This window comes from Argiope bruennichi, chromosome 9 (genome assembly GCF_947563725.1).
Source record: "Argiope bruennichi chromosome 9, qqArgBrue1.1, whole genome shotgun sequence".
Taxonomy (NCBI): Eukaryota; Metazoa; Arthropoda; class Arachnida; order Araneae; family Araneidae; genus Argiope; species Argiope bruennichi.
Genome location: NC_079159.1, coordinates 18,523,976 through 18,551,334, shown reverse-complemented (window position 1 = coordinate 18,551,334; position 27,359 = coordinate 18,523,976). Strand labels below are relative to the sequence as shown.

Sequence of the window (27,359 nt, the reverse complement as noted above, 5' to 3'; positions counted from 1 at the left end):
TTATTAAATAATATATGGTGCATGTGTATATATATATTTATCAAATAGTACTACACATGTGTATTCATATTTATCAAATAATATTAAACATGTGCATGCATATTTATCAAATAATATTAAACATGTATATGCCTATTTATCAAATAATGTTAAACATGTATATGCATATGTATCAAATAATATTACACATGTATATATATATTTATTAAATAAACTATGAAAAGTCCGAACAGAATTTTTACTTATTTACTTATTTATCCAATTTAATCATTTTTACTAAGGTGAAAAAGATAAAGTTACGAGATGCAGTCGCATTTTTGGATTTGCTTTAATCCTCATGTGAGCATAAGAAAATCTACGATTACTCACCCTATTTAAAATTTGTTATCGCGTATGTATGCAAATACTGTTTCTCCATTGAATAATAAATAGAAAAAAAAATTTCAGTTTATAAAAGACTGAAATGTCTTTTTTATACCTATTAATATATGCTTATTTTTTTTAAAGATTTCATTAAATGCCATCATCATGAACGACAAATTGTTATTAGATAATAAAATTATTTATATTTAAAATCTTTTTATAACTAATTTATGTACTTTAAACTGTAGCCAGTAAATCTTCTAAATTTTGAAAAATGTGGTTAAATTATATATTACTGCTGAAAATTGAATTTCTCATCTAAACAAGAATTTAAATCCGGGTGTCATATTTCAACCTTAGCAAATGGAATCGTATTGCAACTTTCAAAAGGGCTAATATTGAAATATATGTTAGAAATATTGCCCGAAATCCCGTGATCAGAATAATATCGAGTAAGATGACATTTTTTTCTTCCGAAAATATTCAGTTAACTGAGGAAATTTTTTTTTTTTCATCATATCGCAAATTATATTTGTCAAATTATTTCGTTTTAAATTCATTCACATTTTATAAATAAAAATTATGAAATCATCATAGTAAATTTTCTTCTATTCTGTCTAAAATTTAAAATATTTTCTTTTGAGAATCTTTAACACATTAACGCATATAACAATTGATTTTATCTGATAGAAAATATTTGGTTTATTTTAATTATATTAACGTTTTATATAACAAGTTATTTTTAGATGTACTCCATAAAACTGTCATCAAATGACGAATAACACACTAACAAAATAGTTAATTTTAAATAGACTCCATATATCTATCATCAAATGAAAACATCTTAATCAACCTCTTAAATGAATTTATACTCCTCTGAACTTGAACTGATGCATTTAAAGTATTAAAGTCGCGTAAAGAGTGAGAACTAAGATTGCCATGGTATAAATCGAATAATTAAAGGTATTTTAACTACCTTTAATCTTGATTAATCTTGTAAGTAAAAGGTCCTACTTACTCCTTCGAATTCTTCAATTTTTCCTAACCCAATTTGGGCAACAACAACAGTAACGGCTGCTGCCAAAAGCAAAATCTGTCAAGAAAAAAAAATAAAGAGATTTATAATCATTAAAATATAACGAAACTAAAATAAATTAAAAGTAATAAAGAAAACCATGAAACTATATTTTGTCCAATATGAAATATAAAATTTAATACAAACAATTTTTACAAACATTATTATTCAATGATTAAAAAGGATTTTTTTTTATTTTAAATTGTTGATTATAAATTATTTTCAGTTATTTATTTAAATTATTTTGAAATCTTCAAATTATTTTCAATTTTTTTATTATTTAAATTATTGAAATTTAAATTATTCCCACGCTTAAATTATACTCATTTTTTATTATTTAAATTTAATTTTTTAAATTATTTTTAATTTCTTTATTATTTAAATTATTTTCAAGTTTAAATTATTTTTAATTTTTTATAATTTAAATTATTTTCAAGTTTAAATTATTTTTAATTTTTTATAATTTAAATTATTTAAAAAATTATTATTAAATGTAAAATATTTTCAATTTTAAATTATTTTCACATTTTTGCTCTTCATTTCATAACCCATTAGCATAAATAGCGCACATCTTGATATCCGTCCTTTCTAAGAATTTCTACGCTAGGGGTGACACTCGTATGTATTCAAAATATAATTTAGTTAATTTTTTAGCTGATGTTTAATCGTTGAAAGTATTAAAATAGTATTTTTATCATTGATATTTGATTTCATATTTCAAAACAAATGAAACATCCAGAAAGGAAAAAAAGGCGTTTGCGATATTCCATGATTTAAACATTAAATAAATCAATTAAATAAAAAGAACTCATAAAAAGGCTGTTTTGGGTGCCGTATAATTTAAACATGATTTCAAATATATATATAGATATATGTCTATTTCCTTTCTTTTTGTTAAAAAGATTTTATCTATTTTATCTTCAAAACACCTTAGCGGTATTGATTTAGAGAAGTATTTAAGAATTTGGATTAAAAAACTATTGTGAATTATATTTTTGTATGTCGAGTCTCTTAATTTCTAAATTTTGTACACATTCGGAAAGTCTGGACTTTGAACTAGTTATTTAATTCAAGCTCTCTTTTTTCAGAAAGTCAAACATTAAAATCCCAGTTTAATTTTAAAAGAAATATAAATGAAATTGCATCTGAAATTTGCTAATAAAGTTTCAGAAAAGTAATTGAATTCAATTTTTTTATATTAAATAAAAAATATTGAATGTCAAATTGTATAATCGATAAAAAATAATACATTAAAATATTGAATTGATTAAGTGAATATTAATGTCCGGATTCCATATACTTTTTACACGTTAGACATTAATGCATTCATTTCTGTATTTTCAACACCAATTTTTCTAAAAAAAATCTATGATAATAAAACTTCCATTTAATTAAAAAAACAAAAAAATATATATATTTATGTTTATTAACTTATTAAACCTGAGATATGAAGAAAAATAATTATTTTATTTTTTTAAAAATTATGTTGAAAATTTTGCAATTTCAGTTGTAAAAAATGCTTGTATGCCTGACACTTGATATTATATGAAAGAAAACTTATCCACTTACTTTGGCCAACATATTGTTTTGCTGCTAAATAATCCAATGTCTAGCTATTGTATTTGTGCTGTGATAGTTAAGTTGTGTGATCTGTTGGGAGAAAATTCCCTTTTATACAAACCCTGAAATCTAAAAATCTAGAACCCTGAAATGTAAATCTAGCGACCGTGAATCTAAAACGTGAGAAATATTTCTATTTTCTCTTGTCTGATTCTATAGGTAATACGTTTCCAAAAAAATGGGTTAAAATTCTTGAAAACAGAACATTGAAGATAATGGCCAAAATAATATATAGTATTTCACCCCGTAAATTGCTTGGCACTAGCCCTAGTTACAAACACTCATGACAACGCTACGGTTCAGTGCTTAAAGATACGACCTTATCTATAATTTTCACACTTTACGCAGAATCAATAATACGGTGTGAAAAATAGCACACAACAATAACAAGTATTATTTTTCGCCGCATACATGAATATGCAAATAAAGCTATAAAAAAATATACTACTTTCTGAAATAACATTCTTCTGTTTGATTTAGTTAAAAATGTATCAAATCGAACGTATTATAAAATACAGAAGATCATGCATTATATTGACCAATTTTTTTATTATTTGGATTTGGAAAAAAAATAAAAAACTACTTATATTGAGAATAAAGTAAATTAAAATTAAATAGTTCGAGAAATATTCATATTTTATTGGTTGCTTTCATTATAATTTTGCTTTTCTTTTTCTTTTTTTTCTTATGTGTATTCTTCTCTTCCTTTTTAAAACAATTAAAATAAATTGTATGTTGTTTCCTTGATAAATAATAACTGCAATAAATGTTTGTACTGATTACACGAATATTAGAAATTAATTTCTTTGTTTAGTTGATTTCAAGTGAGTTTTAAACACACAAAAAACTGAAAATAAAAAGACATAACCACATATTCGTGTAGTTATATCAAGTTAGAGAAGATTAGGTATGCTAATTTGTATACTAATTAGGTAATTAAGTGATTTATTAATTATGATATTAATAAAACACTTAAATAATTTCGATAATTGCTAATCATTTTTCAGTTAATTATTTTTTTTTATTTAAAAAGGTTTTTTACAGTATATTGATTACACACACATATATATATACACACACACACACATATACACACACACACACACACACACACACATATATACACACACACACACACACACACATATATATATATATAAAATAATTTATATTATTTATTTTATTATATTATATTAAGATTAATTGATTCAAATGCTTCTTAGTGTCTACATATCAATTAAAACTATTTTTAAAAAAGTTCTCACTTTTTTGTATTACCTTTTTTTGTATTACTCTTACTCACTTTTATATATATATATATATATTTATAGACTCCATATTATATATATATATATATATATATATATATATATATATATATATATATATATATATATATATATATATATATTAATATATAAACATAGTTTTTTTAATTTGCATCATTTTCTTTTGTGCAGATAATAAAATATAAACTAGAACTATTTTAAGACATTATTACTTTTAAATATAAAGGATTTAATATTGGTGATAAATATGATTGTATTTAAAATTTCATTTACATATAGTTTTAAGTTTTGTTCTGAGTCTTCATGCTGATAAAGTACTGTTCCACGTTTTAGTACCCTAGTAAATGCATATTTTTATGAGTGGTTTTTCACATTTATTACAACTTCAAGTTAAATCTGTTTACGATAATTACACTCTAGCTTGATTATTTAAATCGCCTTGCCCATCTTAAAGAGTAATCAAAAATTAAGAGCAATTTAAGAAATACTATTAAAAGGGCAATTAATGAATAATTTTAAATAATTTGAAGCTTTTGACAGGGATGTTCGGGCAACAATGAGCTGTGACTAAATACCCTCGTTATTTTTGTGATTTGGATAGTCCAAAGATAAAGATTCACACTTAAATCTATAGTTGGTTTTCTCCAAATATAATGCCTATACAATAATCTTTTATAGTTACATTTCAGATCTATATAAAGCAACATAGACTTTATTAATAATCCAAACAATAGCAATGAAATTATTTTGATTGCTATTGTTTGGGCTATTTGTTGATTGCTAAAGGCTTTCGGTACGAAATGATAAAGGTACAATATGTATTAAGATTATGATACAATATGTATAAAGATTAAGGTACAATAAGTATAAGGTACAATAATATACAATATGTGAAAGATTATGTACTTATAAATTTTATTTTTTCTTATCATATTGTTTGACAATGGAATTGACTGATATCCGCACAGTCATTTCAGTCAATTTATTTGTTATCAAACACATATTCATCTGAATTACAAATGTTTGATTTCAGGTATGTTACATCAATTTGCATTGCAAATCTATAATTTAAAAAAAAAATCCTCAGCGGGAGTGGTCTCCAGGAAACTTTCTTGAACACCTTCTCATTAAGATCTTATCGCCCTCCTTACCCGCATAAAATGGAAACCACTGTCTATCTTGGATGCCTTGACGAACAGTAGTTAGGAACAATTGGTTTTACGAGTTCATTTAGTATTTTTAATAAATCTATCGTTCGAATATGTATTTTGGACGACATTTTTGACCAATTGAAACCAAAATTTGAAATGAAAGCATAGTTGTAGTTACAAGATCGTATACCGGATTTCTTTGATTTAAGTCATTGCGTTTACAGGCATGCAGACCAATATACTGTCCAAACTGAATAAGAATTAACATTTTAGATATTAGACCTCTGAACCAAATTTTATATATATAGATCTTAAACTTACTTATATACTCTTTATAGATATAGCTCAGTTCACTTGTACTTAATCAGCCAGATAGACCGATTTTCTCTGAATGGATTCCATCAGAAATTTATTAGAAATTTAGTCTAAACTCCATGTACCAAATCTTATTCTCCTAACTCAACTCATTTTTGAATTACTTCAACTTGTTCACAAATGTATAGACAGACAGACAGATAAACATAATGCCAAAAATATGTTTTTTCAAAATCAGGAATGTTGAAACGTGATGATTCGTAGAAATCTCGACTTCCTTTTTTTTAATTATTATTTTAATACTTCCTCTATATTTCGTATACCAGGAAGTAAAAATGAATTTATGCCAAAAAAAACTGTTTTCCAGTTCATAATCTAGATTTTGTAGATATATTAATTCGGTAATAAAATGGACGAAAGATATCGTCAGAAATTTGCAGTTTTGACAAAAGAAATATCTATGCTCCTTTATACCATATGTTTATAAATTCGTTAAAATAAACTGAAGTGAATTTCGAAATTTTGTAACAAAAAGGAGCTTTTTTGTAAATGATAAGTTGGTGGTCTGAGAGTGTTTTCTTTCAAATATTAGTGAATTTTATGAGGGGAAATATATATAAGTTAAAAATGGTTAAATAAATTAGCTCATGAAAATAACTTTCATTGATTTACAAAATAAAATACCTTTTACTTTGATTATTTTATACTTTGTGATCATTCATCAATAATATTCTGGAATTTTCACTGAATACTGAGTATGAATTTAAAATTTTATTAACTCGATCTATGATTTGATAAGATTGAAAATTTAAAGGTATTATACTGTCATCAAGAATAAACAAATGTGGAAATTTCAAACATTCCCTCATGAACATGCGAATGAAAAATTGTCTTTAGAAACACGAAACAAATGGTTTAATAAGTAAGAGCTTAAAATATTAATAATTTGATTTTAAAATTTGTTATTCAGAATCTTTCATGAATTCTTTCATTTATATAAGAACGAGAAAACTCTATATTTTTTAAAAAAGAAAATAGTTAATTGCTTCTCTAACGATTTTCTTTTAAATAATAGATACTAATGTCAAACCTTACAGAAAACGATATTCTTAGAAAAGATACTAAATATGCTCGTGATTATATGATTAAAATTAATTTTAACGATTTTCTTTTAAATAATAGATACTAATGTCAAACCTTACAAATGATATTCTTAGAAAATATATTAAATACGCTCGTGATTATATGATTAAAATTACTTTTAACGATTTTCTTTTAATTAATAGATATTAATGTCAAACCTTGCAGAAAATAGGCTTGTGATTATATGATTAAATTAATTTTAACATTACTGCAAGAGAAAAAAAATGTTTAGACTTTTATTTAAATACAATTTTATAATATAAAAACCCTTAAAAATATCTGAAAGCCAATTAGAAAATAATAATAACGGTTCTTTCAAGTTAGTTTATAAGTTTAAATAATCAAAATTTTCCCCATAAAAGAAAAATTATTTTTCACTCTCAATAAAGATAAATAGAAAAAAAAATTAAAAATTCGAATATATATTTCCATTTTAATCTTAGAGCTTATAAAAAATTTAAGGGTTTAATTTCTGTTTTAAAGAAACTACATGATTATATCAACTGCATTTTTATTTATACAGATTAAAAAAATTCAAATAACAATGTAAAAAAAAATGCATTTTTTGAAGGATTATAATGATAAAGCTTTATTTAAGACCAATCTGAACGAAAGACATCATACTACGGTCGAGGCCATCACAAAAGGGAAATCACCTGTAAATAGTTTAGAACTCGATCATAAATCTCAAAAATACTTTCTAAGAACGACTTTCATTTTGGCCTCCGGCAGCGAGCATTTGGGTTCCAGCGAGGTAAGACGGTGAACTACTTTCATGGGCATAAGAGTCTTAACATAGCGGTCAGCTGTCTTTAGTGGTTTTGATTAGCCTTATTTGTCCACCACTTTCCGTTCAATTGAACTTTTTTTCTGTTGAAAAGAAACTATTGTTTTTATCTGGTGCAATTCAAGCATTTCGGAATTGCTTTCCAAAACAGCTGTGGGATAAGGTGGAAAAATTGTGGCTACAGAAAGGGCTTCGCATGCATTATCTGGAGCAAATGTGCCCTTCCAATGAGCCATGCCTCATTAATGAGTATAAAATTCTCCTCTGCCGTTTATTTATTTGGCTAAGGAATGTGATTAGGGTATCAAAAGGAATAATGTGTTAGTCCAAAGGGATTGGTAAAATATTGAACTGTTGCTTACGCATTTTAGTTAGATTCCTTTTGAAATAGTTCTCATGACAAGACTTTGGGAAAATTTCTGCAGTATCTTGGCTATCTTGTATATATGATCAGGATAACCAGAATAATTTTGTTTATTTTTTAACTGGCTTGGAATATGTTGTTAGAAATGTAAAATTCTCGCATGAGTTCGGAAATGGCCCACCTAGCTCAAATGGAATGTGGAATGTGGTGGGGGATTGAAATTTTCACTTCTACATAACTTTCTTAATATTGAAGATAGAAAAATAAATCCAATCAGCCAAATTAGAACCTCATTAACACGAACAACCTTTGTATTTAAAGTTTTCTATAATTGCAATATCTTAGAAGATACGGGTTGAAAAGTGATTTTCACTCCCCAACCTTTGACTGTTGCTTATATATCCACAATTTATGATGCTAAATGGCAACATAGATGTAAAGGAATTTACCTTTGGTTTCCAACTTGCCGAGAGGATTTTTTTTTCTTTTCTAGTATATAAATTATATAAAAGGTATTGTAATTGATCTTGAAGTATTGATCAAATTTGTTATTTTAGACATTCTTCAGAACGTAAAACATAATATTATAATTTTGTCTCATCTTTCTCATATATATCTGCAAAAGCAATAATACACAAATGCATTAAACTTGAAGAATGAAATTTAATATGCAGTTTTTCAATCAAATTTAAAGATTTGAAAACAAGATGACTAAAACACTGAGATAATCTGGAATAGAAAATTTGAAATACAATTCTCTCATAAAATTGTAAATCTTTGTTTAATTTTGGATACAATGCAACCGGCAATTTAATCGTCAGTTAGCAACTATATTTTCAAGTATGTGAAATAGAGAAAAGAAAATGCTCGAATACGTATAGAAGCGAACAAGTAATAACTTAAATACACAAAATTTAAAATAGAATTGTAAATTGATCAAATGTTTGTTTCAACTGGCGAAAGAAGAACGTCTTTAAAAGAAGACGGAAAAAATTCTATTAGACTACAAAGTACGAAACGTGATAATTAGAAAGAAGAGGGAAATTTTCTTTCATGTGTTACCCCCCCCCCTTTAACCTTGAATGTTTCTAATTCCCAGAACAATAAAATTCGGCTTAGTCATAGAGATCCCACTTTATCCATAATCAATAATTATCCGTATTCAACATCTTTATTGGGAAATATAACAGAATGCCTGGTGGATACCACTCCTAATATTTTTAAGACATTTCTTGTGTAATGAATTATATTTGAAAATCTTGAATTTTCAAATAGAATTTATTACACATGAAAGAGAAGAATACTTTTTTATATGATATTAAATGATAATATGATTTCTCAAACTTAATTAGCTTATATAATAGAAATTTCTTCAATGTCTAACCCATTGAAAGAAGAATTTATTTGACTTGTAATTAGATATCAAGTTTAATTTGAGACAATATGGTAGATTCATTATACAATAATTTTATAAGACTATAAATAAAAAGATGTAAAACATAAGGAAATTTTAAAAAAAAGACCAAAAAAGAGACTTAAATTTCAATTCCAGGAAACTTTGATTTAATACATATAAACTGTGCAGTTTTCATAATTTTGTGATTTTAAAATCTAAATTTGAAAAAGTGCTTTTATAAATAACATTTAAGCAGAAATGTAGATTTCAAGAAAACAAATGACAAAGTTAAAAAAAAAACCAACACATTTTTTTTTCAATAAATATGTTTAACATATTACATTTATTGTTCTGTTTGCACTTTGAGTATGACCCCTGTATTCAATTAAGGTGTGGTAATGAATCTGAGTAAATATCTATGACTGCTAGCGTTTGTAAGATTCTTTCAGAAAATAAGCTGAAATTAACACCATGTTATTCAGGAACGGAATACTTGGAAAACAATTTGTCAAGATAATAATTTGTCTAGATAATACTGTTTCATAATTGCCATAATAATTTTTAATTAACTTTTTGGATAGAGCACTGAATAATTTTTAACTACATTTAGATTTCTTCAACCATTTTATAGATTTTAAGTAGTTTGTAATAGCATCATGAGACTTATTTATACTTATTAAAATTTTTGTGATTTAAATTGCTACAAGTCTTATCGATAAATTTGTGTGATAATGAATGTTGCCAACAACACAGTCATAAAAGAAAGTGTATTTTATGCCTTGATTAAAATTTTACCTGATCTTGATTGTTAAAATTGTATTGTATTTTAATTAAAATTGTATTATTGTATCTGATTTGGAATTAATTACCCAATAAATAGTATTACGATGTTTAAGCTATAAAATAAAAAACAATTTAATATAAATTATATAAAAATGTTGTATTAATTATGTAAAATATTTTGATAATTATTTAAAACTACTTCTTTATATTTAAATTGTAAACAATGATTTAAAGTATGTCCTTTTCGTTGTTCAATATATATTTAAAATATATTTGAAATATTCTAAACTAGTTTTATTACGTATTCAAAGATAATTATTGATATTCTATAAATAGATAACAGTTCTATAAAAGATATTCTATAAATTGAATTATATTTGTCAATATCAAAGTGTACTATCAAAAGTAATTGAGTATTCAGTTCCTTTTTCCAATAGACATAAATACAACATTTCTTGTACAAAACAATTTCAAAATATTACATTCAGGGCGAATAATTGCATCTAACTTCAAATATTTTTTCTAATCCAACAATGATCAGACTAATAATAACTATCATAAACTCGCATGATAAATGTCTGGTCAGGATTTTCTTTTTAATAAGAATCAGCTTTAATTTTGTCTTTCTGGTTTCTAAAGATTGAATATTAAGTAATTTTGGAAATCCTCTGAAAGCAATACGTAACGTCTTCTGTAAATAAAATAAAAGCTACCTTTAAAAATTAATGTATTAAAATGGTAAGAAATTTTATCTATTTGCCCCAATTTCTTAATCTAGCTGGTATGTTTAACAGAAAAAAAAGGGCAATAAAGATAATGAAACATTTAACTCCTTGATAATAAATGTATGTAAATTTCTAATTATATATTCCATTTCTAGTTGGGAAATTTATTATCATTTTAATCCATATAAGAACATAAAAAAACATTCAATCGAAGTAATAGTATCTAACATAATTTTTTCTTGTTTTACAAATTTAAGTATAGAGAAATTTGTAATTAGATGTACGAATCAGGTGCTTTATTGCATGCTAAGAGTAAAAAGCACCCCCTTTGAAAATAATCATAAAATTACAAATTTATTGCATGCTAAATAAAACGTATTGGTCTACAAATGTAAACAAATAAATGAAAAAGGCAATTGTAGTGTCCCTTCCACTTTCTTATATATATATATATATATATATATATATATATATATATATATATATATATATATATATATATATATATATATATATATATATATCACAAAAATGAAACACGAATACCGAAGCAACAAAACGCACATTTGAGATTAATACAAAGAGCAGCTCTAGAAGATATTAACAACGCACAAGTAGATAGAAAATGCTATTGAAACAACAGCACAACAGTTGGATAATTTTTAGGAGACTCAATAGATCTCCAGCCTTTATAGACAAAGGCCACAATTGGCATATTTTGAGAGGTAATACTATGAAGAAAATTTATTGCACATTTTTTGACTTTTACATTTAATCGATAGGACCCCGAATTTAATACCAATATGCTATTTCTTATAAAGACAATTTTAAATGTTCCATTTACTTGTTTTTATTTCATATTTGGAAAGAAAAATAAAGGGACAAAATATTCATCGATGAATTTACTCTGAAACTAAATATAAATCATCAGCATTTGTGTAAAGACTCAGTTAAATGTATCGGTATATTTTATTGTATTTATTACTGACTTTGCATAGGCATATTTTGATGGATAGATAAAATTCTTGAATATTAAATTAGTCTGAATTTTGATATAAAGATTTAGTTCAAGTAGAAACATCATTGGCAAAACTCTACATTCCTAATTTATTTTTAATAAACTATTCTATTCGTATGCCCACAGTTTCAGATTTTCCACAAACTAAAAAAAAATATATAATTTTGGTCTAAAGTAACTCTACATATAACCTCTTTCTTATGTGATTTTTCAATTTTTCATTTTTATCATTTTCGAAGTGTAAGAGAAGTAATTTACATTAATGGCAATCCTTTTTATTTGATTTCCTTAACATATAACATACTTCCTTGAAAAATGAAAAAAAAACTTCCTTTGCTTTGAATAAAAACAAGAATTCAAGTAATTCTCTATTATTTTGAAATTAGATTTTCATTTTTTATTCTATTTTTATCCTCAAATTATCAGAAAAAAACCTCCTCTTAAAAAAATAAATAAGCAGAATTGAAAATGTAAAGACACATAAATCAAAAATTGTATTCCTTGTTTAGAGTTGTAAATGAGAATTTTATGGTAATAGGTATATATAAAATATGTTAGAATTCCATTTTCATGCCATTAAACATCATCAAAACTATCATTGATGATCAGAATTATCATTAAAAATACTGTTCCAGTTTACATGAAAGTTATTTAAATGACCGCAAAGAAATATTGAATTGTTTATTTTATAAAAATATATGTATAATCACAAATATTGCCGCACAAATAAGACCAATTAGCAGTCGATGTGGTTTAATTGGAAGAGCTTCTCATTTTTTATTGGTAAGTCCATTTTTCGAATCCCATCCGCGATGTTTTATCCAGACTGAGATTCTTTTATTTAAAATTTTATCAATTGTTTATCAAAGTTCTATAAGGCTCTAGATCTTTCTTAAATATTCTAATTGGGTTGTTCTGAAGCATTCTATATAAGTATAAAAGCTGAGCGCTCTCAATGATGGGTAAGTTCTCAGTCTCGTGCTGTTGTGATTTACTTCGTTCTAGTAAATCGAATGTTTGTTTAAATTAACGGTGTAGTTCTTTATAATATATAATATTTATAATCATAAAATTTGTTTTTTTAATTCTGTAAGTATACATATTTACATTCTAGCAGTAACGCTAATTGTTATAAACAATGATAATGTACTACGCTTATAGCAGAACAAAAAGGATTTTCATTGAGCTAATGTTATCGCGTTTGTTTCCCATTTATATATTTTGCATTTATTGTTGTTGTTTCTAATGTACTTGCCATGGGCCAGCTCACATACGAAATCAGCGATTTTAAGCGGAGATTGAGTCCCTTGTTTTTTAGTAGGGCCAAGAGTACGTCTTAGCTACTCATGCATCACATTCGCTTGCACAGCCCTTTTTTACAGGGGGGATGGGCACATTCACACATCTCACAGATGAAGAACAACTATGCCCGAACCGGGACTCGAACCCAGGAAGCCCAGATCACCTAAAAGAGATCTGTATTTATTAAACTTAAGAAATAACGATTTTTATAAGAATATAGTGATACGATTTTATTTACGACTTATCTTTTATACACTTTAGATTAGAAATTAAATCAAAATAATGATTTTTAACTTCCGGAAATTAAACAGACTTTAAAAAGACTCGTTATCTATCATATACATATTGACCTATTTAGGCTACCAAAACAGTTAAAAACCTTTAATTGTATTACATTTTTATTGGCTAAATATATGACACATAGATTCAAAAATATGTTGTCTTACTGGTTCAGTTAAGAATCCATATAATATTTAAGTTCTTTTTTGGATTATGTGTAATTTTTGTATCGAATTCTATCATCTTTAAATGGTTTATTAACAATTCATAATTTTGTGAAAAGATAATTAGAATCACATATGATGCTCGGACATGACAATTTAGAGTCAATGAGTAATGATGGAAAACATTTAAATTAAAAATAAGTAGAATTTCTTATAGTTTATTTAGCTGTAAAAATATGCAATTAACTTTTTTAAAATACTCTTTAAAATAAAAATACCGTATTTTAAAATTGCACCATAATTCTGTTTGAAGAATGTGATGTTTGAATTTTGGTTTCTGAAACTGGATCCTCAAATTCTTTAGATACAATTAAAGTAAATATACTTTAACATTTCTTTACACATTAGATCATCTGTGAATCTCTTGTAATTCGCACCCACTTATTTCTAAGTGATGAGTATTTTCAAGATATTTAAGAAATATCTTATACTCATACTTATACATTAGAAAATACTCATTTAATTAGATGTTCTAATCATATGTTCCTGTCGTGACAGGGAACGTGTTAAACTTTCACACAAAGTAAAAACCGAATTATGACATTTTATCTCAATGTCATTTACTTTTTCTTCTCTTATCACTTCATATATCATTCAACACCCCGTTTTTCTTCAGCAAACACTTGATATTTTTATTGTTTTTCTTCTTTTTTTTCCTCTTTGATTTATTAAACTAGAATTGCAGTTACGATAAAAGTCTAATATAGGCGACCGCTCCAATAAGTCATACTTCTGGCTCTCCGATCCGCCCGAAGGCACAGTGATAAAAATACTGAATGATCGGACCGCCGCAACAGAAACACTGACGGGAACTGTGGTTAAATCCTAACGGCCATCACCGGCCATGCTACAACCCTTCCCGTAGGAAGTACGTAACGTCATCGATGGGAAGAGCCAGACCCTCCCCTTTTGTGTACTCTCCAGGGTGGCGAGATCCAACCACCATACCGGAAGCATCTCATCCTCATTTTGAGGTGTCCTCCGGGGTCGACCGCCCCAATAAATCTCTTCTCTAGGTAAAGTGATGAAACGAATACAAAACAAAGATTTTTTATTTATTTTTTGAAGAAACGAGTTTATTATTAAGCAGTGCAATATCCTCCTTCAGATAAAAAAAAAATAAAAAATTGAAGAAGTTTAATCGATACAAAAAGCATATTGATTGCAAACAGAGAATTTTCGGTTTAGATGGAATACAATAAAATTATCTCATTCATAGTTCTCTTACAGCATATACTACCGCATAATAATGAAAAAGAAAGATTCATTAAAGCATCGTCCAGATTTATTCCATTTATACAATTCCGGTTGAATTAATTTTATTATATTAAAAAATAATTAAGAGGACAGTGTACTTTGAAAGTAATAGAAAATATGAAATTTTATTTTTAATGTTTTATCACCAAACTATATGTTTATATTCAATTAAAAAAAGCCTTATAAAACTTATTATTCAATAAAATGAATACTATTATTCAATAAAATTTTGTCCTAGAAAAAAGGCACACTTTAATGACACAAAATCTCAAATTAAAAATAATATTCTAATTAGATTTATTTTTTTAATTTTCCAAGTGCCTTAATTTTATAGGGAATTAAACAAAATGAATAATTAAGGTTTCGGTTAAACATTAAAATGACACAAGGTATGCGTTTTATGTTTCGAATTTTTTTTTTGATAATTAAAAGTAAATATTAGTTTAAAAAAAACATAAAATTCTTGTGAAAATTCAGAGAGTTAGTAAAAATATTTCTAAAAAATTAACATTTATTTGGAAATACAAAAATACAAAATCATGCACAGCTTTGTTCCAAATAAATTTATAAAGGATAGTAGGGGAAAAATAAAAAATAAGTAATCTGAAATATTTTTAAAATTTTGAAAAATTATACATCTAATTTTAAAAAATAATGTATTTTGTTCTAAAGAGTTTTTTTAAAAACATTTGATGTATTTATATTTTAATACATACGCTTAAAAAATTCAAAACCCTAAATGAATAATTCGCAAACATGCCTTTTGCAGTCACCGTTCCCTTATTAAATAATTGAAACTATTTAACTTAGTTAATTTTGAGAATCAGAATTCTTTTGTAATTATTTAATTAAAAAAATTGATAACATTTTAGCTTTGTAGAAAACAAAAATCTAAGACGTCAAAAAATTATGGGGCTGCAATATAATGTACAGATCAGAAATGCATTTTACTCAATTCCAGGCATAGTTCGTCATCATCGCAAAATGCAATCTTTCCAGCAAAGATGTCAATTAGATTCCTGACCTGTAAGTTACAATTAAAATTATGAATAAGCTGCTCTTGTCTGGCAAATAATGAATAGGTGTTGACATGCCCATAAACTGACGAGAAATATTAATGGAGTAGTTTGATTTCATTGTATTAGTATGCACGGAGCGAAAAAGGTAGGTTGCAAAATGAATTACTTCGCCAGCAAAAGAATCTACAAACATACAGTCTCATTTAAAACGGTTTGTTGAAGGGTGAGCATGTAATTGCTTTTGTTTACAAATGCAATTATTTTTCTAAACATTTGATAACAATTATTAAGTGAATGTTCTGTTCTTTAGTTTTGAATGAAAAGAGATAGTTTATGATTCATAAGTTAAAGAAAGACAGGGTGTAATGTCAACATAATAGATTTTAAAATGATAATACTCACAATTTGTAATCTATTTCATGATGCGTCATAAATAATTAAAAATGCATAAAATGCACAAAAGGTTTTATCATTCAATTTAAAGCTACTGAATGTGATAGTAGTTATGGCTATATATGCCATAATAATAATATATATAATTTTTTTTAATTAGTAAGATTTTTTATTAAAAAACTTTTGGGCTTCGCACATTGCTCGCTTTCGGTCTTCTATTCTGATGTGCAAAAACGGAAACGGAACAATGTTATGAAAAAAAAAACTCAATCCAAAATAAAAAAGAAATATTTTAGCATTAGTTAAAACTGAGAAGAAATCATATCATTAACTTTTTCGGCAAAAATGGAGAAATAAAATAAAAAATTTTTTAAATATTAAAAAAAAATTCTTAAAATCTTTAAGCCTTTCTTTGCATTTTTTCTTCATCTGCTATTCCTGGAAGACCCACTGCTATTAAAAAAAATGCAGGGTTAGCATGTGTATTCGTTAGGTATTCAGACGATTACTGGTCAAAAGAACAATTTCCTTTCCTCGAAAAAGGTAAACATACCGGAAAGTTATTCATTAGTGTTGCCACAAAAGGTGTGTCTAAAAGTAGAATTATCATATAATATTGTTTTAAAATTATTTACTGTTAATTTGGTGTAGATTAAAGCTTTAATTTTCTTTTTTATCGTCATTTCATCGTCAAATGCAATATTAATAATTATTAAGCTATAATAAAAATTTTCATTAAATATTTCGAACAATACTGATTAAACAAACTTAAACTTCATTGATCAGGTTATCTACCAATCGCTATCTACCAATCAAAAAGCGAGTAAAATGGATTCTTTTCATTAAAAAAATGTATACAATAAATAGACTAATAAAAAAATGTTTTAGAATAACATCGGATTATATATACTTTTACACAAAAACTATTTTAAAATGACTATAAAGTATTAAAAAAGACTTTTCAATCATACCAATTTTACTTCCACGCATTTTTTTCTCTACTTTTTATGTGTACTTTAATTAAATAACTTTTATGGAAACATTTTTCAGTGTTTTAGTTGATGGAGTTTTATTTGGGAGTGTTCCAATGCTATTGGTTATACTCAATTTTTTTGTACAAGTTTTATATTAAGCGAAAATTTAAAAAAATAATAATAAACATTGAAGAATAAAGCCTAAAATATTAGCATTCTTTCGAATTAAACATAATTATCATTTTTAGTATTTCTCTATATAATTTGCTTTTCATAATGAAAAGAGGCTTATAAAATGAAAGGAGACAATTTTCGCAACAAATATTAATAACAAAATCAGCAGTCATGAAACCAATTGCATCAAATCATTTGAATATTAAATTATTCAAATCTGTTTCGTGATTTTAATAAAAATACATTGTTATTTCGGAAATACTTAACATACTTCTGAGGATTTGGGCCTTAAAATCAAAACTTTGCGAATGTAACTAAGGTAATTGAACCACAATTGCACTAAAAACTTGCCTGTGTATATCATTTGATAGTTAACAACATATTGAAAATATTATTGGTTATTTGAAAAGATTTTGGGTGCAGTCTTCCAGTAGGGAAATATTGCGTCTTGTAAACAAAAAGGTAAGATTTTTATCCTTGAAGTGCACAACGAATTCAAAATGAAATTGATTAGAAGCCTTTGTAGCTTGTCATGTGACATACTGATTTTATTAACATGCATTATCATTATGGCATTATAATCAATGTGTCATCAAACCAGTGTGGGTCTTGATCTTCGCAAAGAGTTATTTTTCCTTGACTTATTAACGGAACTTTGTTATAATATATATTTCATAATATGTGAAGTTTTGTTATTGTTCAGGTTATTTAAAAAGGCACTTGACGTAATCTTCCAGTTGAAAAATATTGCGTCTTTAAACAAAAGGGGAAGATTAGTGTTAACGTTTTCAGGAAAGAGGTGATTTGTCCGGGTGATTCTTCGGTTTCTGTTAAGTGAGTTCGTTTTTTTTTTTTTTTTTTTTTTTTTTTTCAGTCCGACGTAACTGAAATCTTTTTTATTTTGTAAATGTAAAGAAGATTTTTTTTTTCTAAAATTTGATATCACTTCAAAAAGAAACAAGCATTAAGCCTTATTATAACTTTTGTAAATTTTTTATTTTTTCCTTCATTGCAAACCATCTAAGAAGTATGTTTTATAATATATATATATATACACACATGCGTATGTGTGTGATTTGACTGAAAAATACGTCCATTTGAAAAGTTAAGGTATTCATCTATTGAAAGCTATAATAAATTTTCAAATAATTCTTCATTGACTCCCGAAGAGATAATTTATTGATGATAAAGTAAACAAGTATGGTGGATGATGTGACTAAACTTGGGTCTCAATGTTATGATAAACCGATAAAGACAGGTATCCAGATATCTTCCATTTTTATTTATCAATTTGGTGTCTATGAAGATGTATGGGAGGCTCAAATATTGGACATATTATAGGTGAAAAGACTGTACTTTCCGGAAGCAGTCAGAAGACACATCGATCGCCTTTTGGCAATACTATCATAATTATGGGCAGACTATATTTATGCGCACATTGGACAGCACATATTATCGGTTCAATGTTTGTACTGAAAAAAAATCAAAAGGTACATTGCCCACATACGCATTATTATAGATCAAAAAGTTTCTGCTCATATCAATCAATACTTGCACATAATTAACTGAAATGTTTTCACATATCACAAGACACTTTAACCACTTTCGATTGGAAGAAATTCAAAACCGCGCGTGACAAAACAGTCCACTGTAATTCGTAGCGAGACCATACAAAATATTTGATACATTACAGAAAACGAAACAAAGATTTATATCTATTTATCTATTATCTATATATCTATTTATTATGTCTAACAAAGATTATATCTATTAATTAATTTTCGATCTAAGACTGTGTTCCTTTAATTGTGATCCACAAAATTATCTCAGTCGATGGGTCATGAACATCATTTTTATTTCTGTGACAAATATCTGCCGACGTGTGTGGTACGTCGTTGGCAATGCTGTGACACAAACCATCTTGACGTACGTGGCTCGTCATGCCATCGCAAGTGGTTAATAACTTTTTGCCTAAGAATTTATTAGAATCCTAATTAGATAACACACCTAATTTGGGATATTTATGTTCTTTTAATACCTATAATAATATAAGGGGTATTTTAGATATTGAAGCGTTTTTATATAATATCAGATTTAAAACTAATGATTCAATGATTTAATTCGCATATCCGACACGTCATTGTATGCGAAGGGTTTAAATCTACACGCCAAACTACATGATTGCTGGCTATGAATAGTTTCTTTGAATAGTTTGTTGCATCCTTCGACGGCTCCGTATTCTCTTAGGTAAGTTTTTGTCCATAATATTTTTATATAAATTTAAATGACACTAATACATGTTACCTATTCAAATAATAGTATTTCTTCTATTTATAAAGAATTCGTATATTTTTAGGTCTGAAATCGTATGAAACGTCCATTTTGAAAAGGAATCATCTCAAATTTTTTTCACAAAATATCTATTTAGTAGTAGTACTTTAGCGTCGCTTCATGTATTCGGGCGTAAAAGAAAATTTTTCTTTTTTTACAGCATGTCAAGATGGATTCCATTCCGACGTTCAGTTTGAAAATGGATCATCTCTTACAGCAAAATTATAATCTCTTCTATCAAGTATACACCCACTTCTTAAATTTTATAAATACAAATAAATTAAAATAAGAAATGCCCCACTCTGAGATATGTGATTTTAAATCTTGCTTTTCTTCTTGAAAATTAAACTTCATCCATGTGAAATTACGGAAAATCTGCTTCTTATGAGCAGAAATATTTTATAGTGAATGAATATTATGAATTCTATTTCACCAATAAAAAATCAGGGTTTGTGATACCTGAAATTGTGATAGCTGTCTCCTAGACCCTGACCTACATCGACATTATTCAGGAGAAGATATATGAGTAATTGAAGAATCAAATGGGCTCCCCACCTCTCATCCCAATCGGAGAAAATAAGCCTATCAATCAAAAATGACTTCCCCTCAATATTGAGAAAATATTAGAGATTTATAAACGGTAAGAATAATATACCAATCAATTACAAAGACTTTTACCTCAAAATAATAAATGAATACAACGGATGAACAACTGTAGATCCCTCCTTCTCTTTCCCCTTTATCTTGCCTATTATTTGCAAATCAAATCAGTTTTGGATTGACATTTGCTTTGTATCATGAATTTTATAAAATATTTGCATTAACATTCATTACGTATTCAGTTCACATGCATTACATATAAATATATAAATAGAAAATGTATATTTCACAAATCCAACCATTTTAAAATAGTGAAAAAAAATTTTCAGATGATTATGTTGTATTATACATTAAATAAACCTTTTTGCATCATCTGTAATTTTCTTGAAAGGGAGAAAATTTATAGCTTATGCTTACAAATTTCTAAATATTCTTTTAGCTTAAATAAGCATAATATAACATAACAGATGATTTTTCTGTCCATCATTTTTAGCTGAATATATTACTTAATTCTGTTTAAGAATTCTTTACAGCGACTCATTCGATATAGTGTTTTCGTGAATTAAATAATTCTGTTTTAATGAAATGAAGGCACATTCTTTTAAACAGTAGCAGTAGAAAAATTAATTGAATGCGTATAGCCTAAGAACACTTGGTTACGCCAAATCATTAGATAAAATATATTTTCATATTTCTGTACTAAAACAGATTCAAAACGCAATATAGTTATTATAAAATGAAGAAACATTCGTTTAATAAGAGAAACAAATGCTATAAATGTAGTAAGATTATGTAAAAATTAATTACTTGTTTCTTAATAAGGTTATTGTTAGGACTGCAAAAGATCGGCTGTTCAATAATTGCATTGATTTTTTAATCTGTCTCAGTAAATCTTATATATCTTGTGAAAATATATACTATCTAACGATTCTGCTTAGGCTATACACATTCAATTAATTTTCCCGCTGTCTACACTTTAATGGTACATATTTATTTTCTCACTAGACCAGCAATTAAAGTCAGACTATTTAGGCTAATTTGAAAACTTATAAATATGACCTAGAAAATTGCATTTTTGTTGGAATTCCTATATTTTATTCTACAAATCTGTGCTTTGATTTCGAAATAATAGTTTATGCAATATAATTATGTGCCAGAAATTAGATTTTGAGTCATTCCAATAAATCCCAATTTCAAAAACAAAGAATCTTCTCATTTTAAATAGTCAATAAAATCTGATCCGCTTTCAAAATAACGAAAATACCAAATTTTAATTAAAATCGTTTGGCGTGAATTTTAAGAAGTAGAATAGTAGAAGAGATCCAAATGAATAAATACAAAGATAAACAAAAAATAGTCGATCACTGACTTCAGAGATAGTCGATCAAAGTCAATAAAAGTTCCAGATATGAATCTGAAAGTTACTTTAATATTTACCGATATAGATCATTAAGTTGGACTAGCCACAGGCCATACAGACTTTTAATATTCTTTTCATTCTCATGCATTTAAACATAAGAAATATGTTTACTTATTACCAAGTTTAATTGTTCAATATCCACTGTTTCAAAGAGGCAAATTGCAGTGTTTGTGAGATTCTGATCTAGGACATCTCAAAGCTGACCAGGTTACTGTTTCGCTGTTACTCGATTGTAAATCCTAAAATAATCTGAATCTAATAATACCATTTGCAAAGATTCTAGTTATGTTTTGCGATGTTTTATAGTCTGCCAGCATTCAGACAATTTTTTTTTATGTCTAAAGTATTTATTTTTGCTACAAAAATTGGATTAATTAATAATACAATTTATTCACAAACGAATAGTCATGAAGAATTTTTGTTCTAAAAATTCACTAAAAAGAATTTTACTTATGAACCTAGTGGATCAAACGTCTTCTAAAAAGATATGTTCGGATATCTGAGAAATTTTTACATTACTATTGTTGCATTTTATCAAATGTTTAAAATTAATTAGTTGCTATGAAAAATATTTATTGATCCAGACCATTGATAGGTACCAAAAATGCCACCAAAGACATTCAGACATCGTGTATGCCGTGTATTATGCGATATCGTGTATTATGAGCAGCGACCTCATGTATTATGAAAAGCGACATTGTGTATTATGAAAAGCGACATTGTGTATTATGAATCATGACCAATAGGATATAACCAAAATGGCCTTAATTTTTTTTAAAGATTTTAGTTTGGTAAGTGCTGGAAAATTGGATTTTAGGTTCAAAAACAATATTTAAAAAATTTGGTTTCAATATTACATCATCTTGAGGTGCCGTAAAAAGCTAGAAATTTGTAAAAAATCGGAAAAATGGAAATTTTTAAAAAGGGCCTTTAAAAATTTTCTTAGATTTTACTTGGTAATAGCACGGAAAAATTGTCTTTTAGGCTCAAAAACAATATTTAAAAATTTAGTTGCAATATTACAATATCTTGAGGCTTGAATTTGAATTTACAAAAGCTTGAAATTTGTAAAAAAAAAAAGGAAAAAATTGAATTTTTTAAAAGGGCCTGTAAACTTTTTTCCAGATTTTAGTTTGTCAATAATGGTGAAAAGTTAGCTTTCAGGTCTAGAAAGAATTTTTAAAAATTCTGGTTGCATTACAACAATATTTCTTGTCGAAAAAAGCTTAAATTTTGTAAAAAAAATAAATAAATAAATAATAATAATAATAATATATATATATATATATATATATATATATATACAAAAGTATTAGAATCAAGTTAATAGGAAAAACAAAAATCAAATAAAAATTAAACCAAAAAAATTATTAAAAAAATATTAAAAAAGAATCCGGCCTGAAGACTTTTTCAAGGGTCACCCTCAGGCAGGGATTCAAATAAAGGGATTTTTTCTGTGAGGACATACAGACATAAGTCTAATAATGAATATATATATATATATATATATATATATATATATAAACTTTGATGAAATATTCTTATGAATTTTTTGTTCATATAATGTTACAAAAGAGGATTTTAAATGCATATTTAAGCGTTAAAATTGGAAAAAATTATTAATTACAAATTATAATAATAATAAAAGAAATATTTTTATGTTCAATTTCCCGTTCCTTACTTCTGAATCCTTAATGATTATAACTGGTACAGATTCAAAATGTTTGTTTCTACTTTATTGCCACATTAAAAAGTTTTTAAAATTAAATTTGGGCATATTCACGCGATAGTCAAATTTTGCTCTTAAGTATGTCTCTTTTGCGATTGAACCGCAGACATTTTGAGCCGATTCGACCACCAGTCTCACAGCTTTTTCAACCTCTAGCATGTGACAAGGAAGCCAGGGAAAATCGACAACCGAGTCACATATACTATTTGGTTCAGATTCAAATGGCTTCTTTATAAAGTTTTATCTTGTTGTTAAACCACAGGCACTTGGTAGTTTTATCGATTCTTATCTATTTGATAAATCTGGTTGCCTTGCCTCCTTTTGTACTGTTGTTCTTCAGCGTTGTCATTGTTACCAGTAATATTTTCTGATATACTAGTATTTTTTTTTTTGCCGTTCTTGATTAAATTTAACTATTCTTTGTAGTTCTTTATTCTTTTTTCCTCAAAGCGATTATGGTAGCAATATCAATATTGCCTATAACCATTTTCCTAGAGAGCATTTATTGAGCATTGCTTGTTTAGAACCTTTTATTCTTTAATTGGCTCTTTATTTTTTTATAAGTCAGCAATATGAAATAAACGTCGGGCTTCTTCTCTAAATTCTGCAAGGTTGAAATTAAAACTTATCTGATCATTTTCTGCTTTTAGACTTTAATAAATTCCTGTACTTAGCATAATAAGCTTTTATCATTTGTGAAATTATTTTGCTAGAAGCAACGGGGATAGAATCTCTTGACCATATTTGTCCTATTATGAGAACTAAAGTGTCACATATTCGCAGAAGGATCATTTCCGGAAGCAATTTTTGAGTTTATGCCTAATATAACAGTAGCACTAGATTCGTCAGTAATATGTTCAACTTCAAGCAAATCACTAAATTTCCCAAAAATAGAATATTCCTTGTCTTTATCAATTTAGACTGAGCCATTTTTACTCACAGCAAAGAACACAAGCACAAACTAACAAATCAGTTACACAATAGACGGAGGGGAGACGCTGATTCAACTGAATACGGCAAAGCTACTGATTTGAAGCAAGCTCTGTCCTTGCCACCAGACGCAGACAAATCTTGGCCTTACTTCAATAGCAACCACTCCGGAGACGACTCAGTGCCCTGCCAGTGAAATAGTAAAACTGTTTTTATATTTTTATTCATATGAAAATGCATAATGGAAGCTTTTTATTTCATAATCAAAGCAAGCAAAAATCTTTAAAAAGTTGCAAAATGTGTTTTTATGAAACTTTAACGTCCTTGCGGTACCTCAAAATATACTTTAATATTTTTTTATAATTTTTATTTATCTTATGTATATCAAAAGGCAACTTTTCCGCGCTATTACAAATTAAAAATCAAAAGTTGATTATTTCGTAAAAAAAACTTTAAAAAGTAGCAAAAATTTCAATTTTATGAAACTTTAACGTCCTTGCGGCACCTCAAGATCTACTCTAATATTTTTCCTATTTATAATTTATTTTATCTACACCAAAAGGCAACTTTTCCGCTCTTTTACAAATTAAAAATCAAAAATTGATTTTTTTCGTTATACCCTAATGGCCAATTTCATGTCAACTGAGAAACGAGTCAGGAAATTACCAATGCAATGATTTGTTGAAGTTTAATTAATAATTAAAATATTATTTCGTTTGAATATTCTGCTTTGCTTATGTTATATGAATGTCTAATGTTACAGAAATTAATTCAGTGACTCTTAAAATGGCGGATGACAAAGACTTTAGATATTGCTTTTAGAAGCTTCACCAGAATTTCAAAATTGAAATATCGTAGAGTTCAGAAATGCGTTTCTTCACTTTTTTTTGCTTAAATAAATAAAAAAAGTAATTAATAAAGCGATAATTTAAAAAAATTAAAATGTAAATAAGAATTAAAATAAAATAAAAATTTTAATATAAATAAGAAAAAAGATTGTGACAATTTTATTCATCTTATTCATAATTAAAATTATCGTATTTTTGTCCATTAACTCAAAATAATAATAAAGAAATTTTTAAAACACATGAAGTGTTCGATGAATTATTAAACTATTTAACAAGATTAAAACCTACATAACAAAGCAAATGATCTGAAATTAAAATTTATCCATCATAGATTTAAAAATTGAATGTAAAATTAATTATAATTAGCTTATTCTCTTGAAAATTTTAATTAAAATATGAGTATATCCTACATTAAAACTGAGAACTATTATCGTTAACACTAAATTAAATAGTTAGTTGCATTTAATAGTTTCGCTTAAATTAGAATATATTATACTTTTACATTATTTCCTTTTTTTTTTTTTTTTTTTTCTTTTTTTAATTATTTCAAAAATTGTGATGCGAGCTGTTACGACATTGAACCTGTTAATTCTACCATTACTAAGATTTTGACTTAAAATTATTCATTTTATATGCTACATAAAAAAATTTTACATCCTTTATTAAAGTAGAATTCTTGATAAATTTTTGATTTGAAAAAAGGAAATTTATAATAAAAAAATTAATGAAATTAATTAATAATTAATTAACTGCAATTAGTATAAAGCCAAAAGGAAAGATTTTAAAAAACTTGAATTATTTTTCCTGCATTCCTTGCATTCAAGAAGCCTTGACTTAAAAATAAAAAATAGGATGCTTAATGTAAAAAAATAATCCATTTAAAAGCTTAACCGTATTTTATTCAGAAATTTTCATTCAAAACTTAACATTGATTATTCCTTTTTATAGCAACAAAGGTTAATATACTGATCCCTATATCAAAATTAGAAAACAATTTTACTCTTTAGACTGAAATATAGTTTCCAACTTTTTAAACACGATCTTACAGTTTACCAACAAACAGAAACCCTTCTTAAATACTTCCAGCAAGCCAAAAAAAATTTTAATGACAACCCAACAAAGTCAAAAACTCGATCAAAAGAATACGTGACTAGGATATCAAACAACGTATTGTGAATATTACATAGTGATAATGAATGCAAAAGAAAAAAAGAGAAGTAAAGAAAGAGAGGAAAGGAAAATCGAAAGTGTTTTTTGATTTTTATTTCTTTCCTTAGGTTTCTTTTTTAAGTTCTCAGGAACACGTTCCTGAACAACCCTCGGGGCCATTTGCAGCCCGCCTCCTAGTATTGAAGAATATTGATAGACTCGATAGTTAAACTAGCTTAATAATAGCGTGACTGGATTTCCAATTCATGGTGAAATCAAAGAGGCGTATTAGGGTTGAGAGACGATGAAATGTGGAGGGAAGAAACCGTCAAACTTGGCACGTTTAGAAAGCAAAATTCTTTCAGCTCTGTCACTTATCGGAAGACGATGGGTTTATCCTTATAAATTCGTGATTTATTCAAATTATTAAAATCAATTGCCGCAGATTGCTCGTCTCTTAAGTGACTTTTTATGTTAATGGAGACAATTCAAAATCACGTGATTCGCTGCATAAATTAAGTCTTCGAATCCATTGATCATCATACAGACGGAAAATGGACATAATCCCATCACAGCGTAAGATATCTTGCCCTTTAATTATTGGATTTTGTATGCAAGGTTTCAAATGATAGCTTTATGTTCACCTTTTTTCATTCATAGGTGTGGCGATCAAATAAAGATGAAAAAAGATGAATGAAATG

The 27,359-nt window shown here is 26.6% G+C and overlaps 1 protein-coding gene across 2 annotated transcripts in view; it reads right to left on the bottom strand.

The window, feature by feature from the left end:
• The window catches only part of LOC129984738 (cuticle protein 10.9-like), a 63,373-nt gene that overhangs the window by 6,390 nt on the left and 29,624 nt on the right, over positions 1-27,359 (bottom strand). The window contains exons 1-2 of one of the 2 annotated variants that reach the window (XM_056094686.1): positions 3,008-3,066; positions 1,382-1,456 (exon numbers count right to left, since the gene is read on the bottom strand). In XM_056094686.1, coding sequence (XP_055950661.1) covers positions 1,382-1,456; positions 3,008-3,019 — 87 coding nt within the window. In that variant the 5' untranslated portion in view covers positions 3,020-3,066. Of the gene's footprint in view, positions 1-1,381; positions 1,457-3,007; positions 3,067-27,359 lie in introns of those variants that run through there. The other variant, XM_056094685.1, reaches the window with a different exon arrangement.